Genomic DNA, 9,257 nt, shown 5'->3' with positions numbered 1-9,257 from the left:
TCTTGTTTTCTCAAATTCCCTTACAGCTAATTGTAGGAAGCAGGTGGAGAAAGGACAATGACAAGTTCAAATGTTGTCATAACTTCAGTTACATTATTAATCTGTCCATAAACAAAGGATTGAGCTGTTGATGAATGGAACTCAATAACAAAGGTTCAATTTCAGATCCAAATTTAGAAGCAGAATTATACATCTTGATTCATTAGATGCCAGAGGGAAATCTCATGAAAGGGCACCTTGGGGAATGGTGAATGAGCAAGAAGCGCTCCGGACACATGCTGCATTGTTGGGCGGGATTGAAGATTGGAATCTATGCATTTGAGCGCCATCCTTACTACAGGAATTACATCTTTAAGAACTCGCAGATCTGCAGGAGGTGAGAGGCGTGCGTCTAATATATCCCCAAGCATTATACTTTGTGCTGATGAGGGTGGTAAGGTGATAAGCTCTTTTGGATGCTTTCCCATCATTGTCTCAAGTGCCACCACCCCAAAACTATAAACATCACATTTTTCTGTCACGACCAACGTGTAGGCAAGCTCTACCAAACAAATATAAAATGAAACATAAATATTTTGCAAAGAACAAGGTTTATGTAATTCTTTCTCTATTTTTTCACATTAGGCCTTAGCATTGTAAAAGGCATAGCCACTCACCTGGTGCAATATAGCCGTATGTGCCTGCAAGAAGGGTTTGATTCGATGAATTTGGATATATAAGTTTAGCGGTACCAAAATCAGATACAAAAGCCTTTAACTCTGAATCTAAAAGGATATTGTTGCTGGAGATGTCGCGATGAATTATTGGTGTGTTACAATCATGATGCATATAGGATAAGGCGTGAGCGATGCTTTTGACAACGTTCACTCTCTTAATCCAATCTAATTCCACAGCTCCAACTTCATTTCTCAGCATGTTGCACAAGTTCCCTCTTTCTTTGTAGTCATAAATTAGAAACATAGCTTTTTTATGCTGACAGAAGCCATGAAGTTTCACAATATCGCGATGCCTTATCGCTGATAATATTTGTACCTCAGTTTTGAAGCTTTTTATATAAGCTGGCTCCTCAATCTCCAGATGGTGAAGTTTCTTCAAGGCAACCACATTTCCATCAGGCAGTTGTGCCTTGTAGACTCTGCTAGAACCTCCAGCACCTATGCAATATTTAATATCAAAATCCTTTGTTGCCTTGATTATATCTTCATAAACAAGCCTTCCATCGAAGCCCCATATTGAGAATAGATCCCCATGCCTTGGAGCTGCTGCTTCTGTTGGTAGAATTTTTTTATCTCTTCTCTTCTTCTGGGCTGAGAGAAACAGACACCCAAAGACTGCAAATGATAGAAACAGGATGGTGGACAAAGAAATAACAATAATCATTTTGATTCTGTGCCCCTTTTTGCAGTGTGGCCAGCCTCTGATTTCTCCACATAAACCCTTGTTGTGATCAAATGCACCAGGCTGAGATGCATTCTGCAATTCAAATGGTATATGGCCCTCCAGATCATTGTATGATAAATCGATCAATGTCCAGTTGTAAGGGAAGGAATGGTGCCAGAGAGTTTATTGTGGGAGAGATTCATGTAATCTAAGCTCCTCAAATTTTGGAACCCAGATGGTATCCTTCCCACGAGTAAATTATTGCTAAGATCAATACGATGTAGTGCAAGATCACCAATCTGAATAGGAATGTCTCCGGTGAAATAATTGTTGCTCAAATCCAAGTGCTGCAGACTGGAACAGTTACCAAGTTCCTCAGGGATCGGTTGACTGATCTTGTTTCTCGAGAGGCTTAAATATATAAGATTGATAAGTCCTCCGATCCCATGAGATAAACCAGTGAGATTGTTGTCATTCAGCAGCAGATAAATCAGATTCTCTAAATTTCCTATTTCTAAAGGGATGGAACCGTTAATTTGATTCCCATTCAGATAAAGAAAGGTCAGCTTCGTCAGCTGGCTCAAAGAAGGAGGGATGGCACCAACAAGATGGTTATCTCCCAAATTCAGATCAATTAGATTCTTCATGCTCCCAATTTTGGAAGGGATTGAGCCATATATATGATTCTGGGAAAGGTGAAGCTCCACCAATTGGGTAAGGTTAGCCAGGGAAACTGGTAGCTCACCCGTGAGAAAATTCCCAGACAGATCAAGGTGGGTGAGTTCTGTAAGCTTACCTATTTGGGGTGGGATGCTACCATTGAGTCCACAACTGCTAAGTTCAAGCCGCACTAGGCTCTGAAATGAAGGAAACTCCAGTTTGCTAAGCTCACCCAACCCTCTGCTGCAATTATGAAGGTTTATTTCAGTGACGTTTCCCGAACCATTGCAAATTATGCCATGCCACTTGCAATGATCTGAAGTGTCGCTGGACCACCAACCAGTGCTAATCAGAGCCTCAAACTGGGTAGATGCTTCAATTGTTGCAGCATGGTAGAAGGCCATGGTAACCACTGCCCAAATTAATCCTACCTCAGAAATGGAATGAGCCATGTTTGATGATATTATGGTCTTGAGACTTGAAATATTGGTTATTTGAACTGCTGATACAGGCACTGAAAGTCAACCCAGTCTTTGGATGCCTTCTTTGAAGTCTTTATTTTGACTTTTATGGCAGATATATTTTCCACAACGCAGTAGGAGCTGCCTCTAGACTTTTGTCTTCAGTACCTTCAGATGGTGAGAGAGACAGTCCAAAATCCCTAGACAACTTTTCCTCTTAGCAAGAAATACCATTAGTAAAAATTAAAAAAATACAAAGCATAAGAGCAAAACCCCAGAAATTCTATATACACCTGATACACTCTTCCTTGAAACTCTGAAGCTCCCTTAGCATCTTGCCAACGTTCTGAAGGCTAATCCTTGAACAATAATCAAGATATAATAAGATTTTTCAAGAGATTTATATATTAAAAACAGACTTCCAGTTCCCAATTAGGATGTTGTTGGTCAATAATACATGTATGCAATCATGGTAAGTTTAACATAAAGCATGAGCTATTACTTGATTTTATATATTAAAGACAAACTTCCAGTTCCCAATTTCTTCAGCAACATTCACCATCTTGACTGAATAAATTCCACTGCCTCAACCTTGTTGCCAGAGAAATAAAAATAGCAATGCTAACTTCATGCTTCTACTTGATAGTTTTACAGATTTCTTAGGACTACTTATTTGTCTCCAATTCTTTATTATTATTTTTAAATCGGCAAACTAATTTTTATTATTTTTCACATGTTTCTAACATTTGTCTCATGATTCCCCAGTCTCCCATGGTTCTTTTTCCCATTTCAACCGCAGCTAAGTTCCGATGCAGTCAAGCAAAGGTCCAAGTAGAGCAACTCAAAGCACAGCTGCAAGTCACATTAGGTGCACCTGAATACTATCTAAACATAGCAATCTTGGTTGGATTTCTAGATTGAGTGGTGAAACAAGATATTAGATTAAGTTCAGCCATGTATTAGAAAGGGACACCTGACCTGAATCCATCTGAAGAGTTCTGGTCAGATCTGCAAAGAGTCATCAACCCCTGAAGTTGAATTGATTGATTTAAGGCCCTAATACTGAACTTGCATCACATTATGAGAAAGAAAGAGCATCATTTTCATTTATGAGAGATTAATTTCACAGGATAAAAACTGTTTGTCTCAGATTGTTCATTTTTCAACAATAAACTCTTGAATCTCGATTCCAGTGTGCCGAGCCCCACCCTGTAACCTCAGCAGAACTTCATCTCCAACTTTGAGTGAGGTCACAGGAATTGCTTTCTTTTGATATCCACTTCCTGCAAAGAATGGATTGAGAAGTTTTGACTCCTTCAAAATTAGGATTTCTAACAGAAAAAAAACCCCAAAACTTTGGGTCAATGGTTTATGATAGTTGGAATTACCTTGGCTGGGACAGATTAATGCAACTGTTTCTGCATTCTGTAGAAGGACACTATAAAGAGTACCATTATCTGAATCTCCCTATAAATCATATCAAAATTTAGTCCATTAATAGCAGATTAAAGTACCAGTTTTCATTGTGATTAAAACTCCTAGGAGATATTGAACAATATAAAAACGAACAGGTAAACATGAGCATACACATTAAAGCTCCATTTGGATGCTGAGAAGACCGAAGAAGGAAAGAAAATTTGGAAAATTTGACATCCCAAAATGCAGTTATGAAGGGAAAATGAGAACAAAACTATGCCTTAAAGATGATTGTGTAACTGGTCCAATGGGTCATTCATTTTGAGAAATAAACTGAACAATGAATCAAGTGGAAGAAAAGAGATATTCATCCTTAAAAGTTAAATACTGTGTGAGGGAGGCGTCAGCTCACACATTTTTAAAAAAATCCTGCAATAATCAACATACAGCTTGGCAAGTCTTCCCTTTCCCCCAAAGTTTTGGGGTCATCAGCATGGCAGTTTCTATATCAATATTTCATATTGCCTACTTCTAAACTCATCTTCATTTTTTTTTTAAAAAATAAAAAATAAATAAAAAATTGCATCTTCTATTTCTGTTGATGTTATCTGGTAGAAAATTCCACATCCCAGGGAATTTTTCTTTGTTTCCATTTTTTTTTGGTATCCACTACATCATGTCCTTCCTAAGAAATATATATTGTTTGCTTGACCCCTTCAAGATCAGTTTTTGCAGTTCTATTTACTAGTTGGGATTTACTGATCAAATTTGTTCCATTTGGAGTTACATCTGCTTAGTGGAGGTAGTTCAGTCAACAATGTCAATCAAGCAGCTGAAGTATTTCAGTATATACTGTGCATGAACTGCTTTCCTAAATAAATCAGCAAGCACATAATCATTTACAAGATTATTTTGTAACATACACAAACCTTGGCCTCCACAAGGATTAGTGGTCTAGTCTCTATCTTTACACGCCCAACAATTGCTGTTCGTTGCTTTCCGTTTTGATCAACCACAATGACCTCTTTACCTGTCACTAGCTCTGAAAGGTAGCAAGTTTTTCCTCCTGGAATAGCAACATAGGCGTGTACCGGACCCTGTACATTACAAGAGGTACTTATTTAGTAGAACTGCATTAACACAACAATGGTTTTCGGAAATGGCTCTATAAAAGTCCAACACTCTCTTTCTTAAGGCATGATAGAATTTAATTACTCTCTTAATTGAGTTATCATTTCTCTAGTCTTGTAAATGAAAAGAAAAAAAATCAAACTTTCATAAGAGAGCACTTTCTAGAAAATACCTAGCTAAAAGTGCCTTATTTACCAGGTTCTTACAGTAATCCTATTTGTAAAAATATCAGCTCTGGCAACCCCAAGTTCAAAACTCACCGCATTGACCCGAAAAGGCCTGCTAGCAATGTAATTTGACTCTAAACATTCCGAGTGAACAAGGAATAGCCCTCTAGCAAAGGATCCAACCTATGAAAAAATACTTGAAGAGAATGATAACCTCATGGAGAAAGAACAGGAGCTTAATAGTAAATAAAAGAGCCATGGAGATATAATCATGTAGATGAGAAGCTAGAAGCAAACCAGAAGTCCTTCACCAGGCCTCATGAGGCTACAGAGATCTACACACACTCGATCACCCATTCCGGAAATATGAATTTGAGTTATAGTGGCTTTGGTCAAGCTCAAGATGTTGTTATCCTCATTCCTTCTGTCAAAATAATCCTGATAATATCAAACAAAGTAAGGAGCAATGCTTCAGTAGTCAAGAAGCCCTGTCATAGAAGAAGGAAATCACTTTTAGCTCAAGAACAGCTGTTGCATCCTCAACTTTTAAAACAACTCCCCCCAGACCTTGCTCCAAGGCCTACAAACAACAAAATATGGAAATATAACAAATATCAGGATTCATTTGGACTGGTTGAATTGTATTAATTAACAGAAGCTCCACCCTTGTAATATTTCTGTGGTCCTCATTTTAGAATACTTGAAAGATACCTCAAGAAAAATTTGTGCTTCAGAAGGAGATTTTGAGATGGCAAAGACTGTTATATGACTGCCTTGGAATGCTGCAACAATATTCTCTGCAGGTATCACCTAAGAAATGAACAACCAGGGACCAACTAAGAATCAGGATCTTAAAAAATAACAAAGGTACAAGCTAAAAAAAGTTATACTTTCAAAGACAAGCCAACTTTTTTGTTTCAGAAACAGGTAATGTTTCCACGCAGAAAGAAAATGATAGGCAAGAGCAGTTGATGAGGTGGGAAAGGAAAAAAGCAGAACACAGATTAAGTAACTGGTCTACATGACCTTGCCCATATTGTATCCAGTTTGTATCTTTCATATGGTTATCCCATTCCAAAGAAAGGAGAAGTGTTGCATTAGGTAGATGCTAGCACAAAAATTGGGGTTGTAAAGTCATAACATGAAACCCAAAATGGTTATAAAACATTCATGAAACAGACCCAAAAATCGATGAGGTTTAAGGCTCCCTTAAGCTAATCAAGTTATCCATCAAAACATTTATGAAATACAGATGAGAGTTGAAAATGTACATAAATATTAGCACTCCACCACCTTAGGGCAGATCAGAAGAAAAAAAATGAAACCTAGAAAATGTCCCACCAGTCCACATAAATAAAGGAAATAAATCATCCTCTAATATTATTCTTAGGCTTGTTCTGAAGCAAGCTTAGAGGTACTAGAGCAGAGGTTATTGATGAATTTCCTTGAGATTTGATTTCTAATGAGTGGACAACAATCGGCATACCTGCCAATCCAGTAAATTGATGATAACGTTGTCTGCCTGCTTATCTTCAGGCTGGAGCAGCTGTAGTTGTTGCGGAGAAGTAACATCATAAACTGTCGCAACTCCTCTTCCTTCACTGTCAAAAAGTTTTCCCTCTTTAATGAAGAGCGGATGTATCAATGCAATTGCTGTTCAATTCTCGACCAAAACATCAGAATTAGAAACTTGTACACTATAGTCTGGAAGCAATCACACCTAAACACATATATACACCAAGTCACCTAAATCTACAAATGGGCATTGGCTGTATTTAAACATCGGCATGTTTTATTCTATTGAAAAGGTAATGGGTTACTCTTACAATGCAAAGCAAATTCCTAAATTTCAAATTGGTGGCACAAAATCTTATGTGCTTCACTTCAGGGCAAACAACAATTCCACTCAACCGGAAGCAAAGCCTCAACCCAACTACTTGGGCCTAACCTTTTTTAGCCATTAACTCTTCCAAAGAACACATAGGCATAAAACCAAACAATGAACATGCAATCCACGAACGAGGATAACGAGGCTTAACCCACTTACAGGACCATTCAGTGGCGAGTTCTCGATGGTCAGGCAGGAAAATGAAAGTGTTCCATCCCCTCTCGACGGCTGCAGTCATGACTTGCTTGCTCTCCGTCCATATCCACACCACCTTGTGTTGGCGGTACCCCGCCGATGTAACCGAAGAAGAATGAGAAGAACACATTGTGACCCGAGAACTGAACTGCAATTGAGCTCTCTTGCCACTATTATTACTGCTATTAGTAATGGAATGGGCTTCCCATGAAATCAATCTGCAACTCTTGGACTTGACTAAGAGCATTAAAGATTAATTAGGATACGTAAATAATAAATCTGAACAAGGGAAAAAAAAAAAACAAGTATGAATGAGAATTATGGGGAATTGGGAAGCAGGAAAAGAGAAAAGAACCTGGTTTTGGGGTGAATAAGGACAGTTGTGATGTGGGGATTCCAGCCAGGGAAGGATAGTACGCCACACTCATCTCTTGGTTTCTGTAGATTTCATGTGTCCATCCTCTGGTTACTCAAATTAACTCTAACGCCGAGTGGTGATGTGAATAGGGTGTGCAGAAAATGTGAAAATTTTCAATTAAAAAGAAAAAGAAAAAGAAAAAGCGATTAAGGGCATAAACAAATGCTAGGAAAAATGTTATTGGAATTGTGAAAAAAAAAAAAAAAAAAACACCATGGATATGAAACTGAAATAATGCTTCGTTAAGTATCAACTGCCATGTCTTATATTGAAATCTGATTATGAATATTAAAACTTCCGTATGATAGTCATTTAATTTAATCTGATTATCAATTTTTTGAGGTTTTGATGCTGAAGTCAGGCTTGGGTCAAGTCATATGCTAGGTTTGAACTTAAAAATTCAGCCCAAGCCCGCCGAGGGATTGACCCAAATTAACAACCCGTTTGGTAGTGATTTTAAGAAGTGCTTTTAATATTTTTAATACTTACAATTTTTTATTATTCAAGTATTATAAATGTTAAAAACGCCTTTCTAAAATCATTCACAAACACATTCTAAGTGTCCATTTGATAGTAATTTTAAGAAGTGTTTTTGATTTAAAAAGTACTTTTGAAAAAAAAAAAGAAGGTATTTGACAATTTTTGCAAAACACTTTTAAAAATCTGAAAAAATCACTTATAGTGTTTCTTAAAAAAACACTATAGATTCTCATAAAAATACTTTTAGAAAAAAACACTTCCATTCAAAATACTTTGAGTAAATATGCTATCAAACACACTTTAAATAAGGGCCGAGCCAAGCTTTGGGCCAAAATATTTGGACAAACTTAGTTAGACTTTGTGTGGTCAAGACAAATTTTTACATCCTTAAGTGAACCCTTAATGACATGCACGATAATATTTCAATAAAACAAACAATACTAATTTCATACATGTATTCATAGTTAATCAAAATTATTTAATTTGAATAGTATCACATTTTACGAATATGCTACTATTATGAAAATAATTTAAATAAATATAAGTCTAATTTTACATAAAGTCAAGGACATCTTATGGATACATGTATCTCATCTTGACAAAATTTTTTATGAAAATAATTTAAATAAATATAATATCTAATTTGATATAAAGTCAAGGACATTTTATTGATAACACATATCTCATCTTAACAAAATTATCAGCATAAATATCAGTACTTTTCTAATTTTCTACAATAGAAAAATAAAAATTTTAGAGTTTTAATAATACTTTATTTTTTTTCAATCATTAGATATTTTCAAAATTAACATTGATAGCTGAATATATGATAGAAAAGAAAATGTAAAACATTATTGTAATTTCTTAATGTTGCATCACATATATGTATGTAAATTGGTGTTTGGTATCATCCTAGTATTTCTTCACTCCCACCAATATTTTAAGTGCTCTTCTTATACATAATCAAATAATTTTATATGCTACAAGAAAAATAGATAAGATAGTATTTTAAAATAGAGTAAGAATGCATTTGAGAGTAATTTTAAAAAGTATTTTTAGTA

The 9,257-nt window shown here is 36.2% G+C and overlaps 3 protein-coding genes across 5 annotated transcripts; all 3 read right to left on the bottom strand.

Annotated features, from left to right (window-relative positions):
* Positions 1–44: 44 nt before the first annotated feature.
* On the bottom strand, positions 45–1,448 carry LOC104881696 (MDIS1-interacting receptor like kinase 2). Its single transcript, XM_010662743.3, has 2 exons — positions 657–1,448; positions 45–541 (listed from the first exon to the last, which is right to left on the bottom strand). Exons 1-2 carry the CDS (start codon positions 1,378–1,380, stop codon positions 186–188), a joined length of 1,080 nt encoding a protein of 359 aa, XP_010661045.1. The 5' UTR covers positions 1,381–1,448; the 3' UTR covers positions 45–185.
* A 75-nt stretch (positions 1,449–1,523) lies between these two features.
* LOC104881695 (probable leucine-rich repeat receptor-like protein kinase At1g35710) lies at positions 1,524–2,492 on the bottom strand. Its single transcript, XM_010662742.3, has one exon. It carries the CDS (start codon positions 2,490–2,492, stop codon positions 1,524–1,526), a length of 969 nt encoding a protein of 322 aa, XP_010661044.1.
* Positions 2,493–3,579: 1,087 nt separating this feature from the next.
* On the bottom strand, positions 3,580–7,971 carry LOC100262957 (uncharacterized). 3 transcript variants are annotated; one of them, XM_010662740.3, is made up of 10 exons: positions 7,654–7,971; positions 7,263–7,535; positions 6,702–6,868; positions 5,927–6,025; positions 5,727–5,795; positions 5,513–5,653; positions 5,309–5,398; positions 4,847–5,014; positions 3,890–3,968; positions 3,580–3,784 (listed from the first exon to the last, which is right to left on the bottom strand). In XM_010662740.3, exons 1-10 carry the CDS (start codon positions 7,724–7,726, stop codon positions 3,657–3,659), a joined length of 1,287 nt encoding a protein of 428 aa, XP_010661042.1. In that variant the 5' UTR covers positions 7,727–7,971; the 3' UTR covers positions 3,580–3,656. The 3 variants fall into 3 exon arrangements, with proteins under 3 accessions (XP_010661042.1, XP_010661043.1, XP_002282990.2); XM_010662741.3 differs by having other exon boundaries at positions 5,760–5,795; XM_002282954.5 differs by having other exon boundaries at positions 7,263–7,530; positions 7,654–7,914.
* Between the last annotated feature and the right edge of the window lie 1,286 nt (positions 7,972–9,257).

The sequence above is a fragment of the Vitis vinifera genome, chromosome 14 (assembly GCF_030704535.1).
Source record: "Vitis vinifera cultivar Pinot Noir 40024 chromosome 14, ASM3070453v1".
Classification (NCBI taxonomy): domain Eukaryota; kingdom Viridiplantae; phylum Streptophyta; class Magnoliopsida; order Vitales; family Vitaceae; genus Vitis; species Vitis vinifera.
The sequence above is the reverse complement of the archived record's forward strand: the minus strand, read 5'-3'. Positions and strand labels throughout refer to the sequence as shown.

What these genes read in the sequence shown, in the direction of transcription:
- LOC100262957 (XM_010662740.3), bottom strand. Translation starts at nt 7,726, where the DNA reads ATGAGTGTGGCGTACTATCCTTCCCTGGCTGGAATCCCCACATCACAA. An exon ending in TAATCCTTGTGGAGGCCAAG is followed by an intron (nt 3,969 to 4,846) that starts GTTTGTGTATGT and finishes TATGATTTATAG; the next exon opens with GGAGATTCAGATAATGGTAC. An exon ending in ATTAATCTGTCCCAGCCAAG is followed by an intron (nt 3,785 to 3,889) that starts GTAATTCCAACT and finishes CATTCTTTGCAG; the next exon opens with GAAGTGGATATCAAAAGAAA.
- LOC104881696 (XM_010662743.3), bottom strand. Translation starts at nt 1,380, where the DNA reads ATGATTATTGTTATTTCTTTGTCCACCATCCTGTTTCTATCATTTGCA. An exon ending in ATACGGCTATATTGCACCAG is followed by an intron (nt 542 to 656) that starts GTGAGTGGCTAT and finishes TTTGTTTGGTAG; the next exon opens with AGCTTGCCTACACGTTGGTC.
- LOC104881695 (XM_010662742.3), bottom strand. Translation starts at nt 2,492, where the DNA reads ATGGCTCATTCCATTTCTGAGGTAGGATTAATTTGGGCAGTGGTTACC.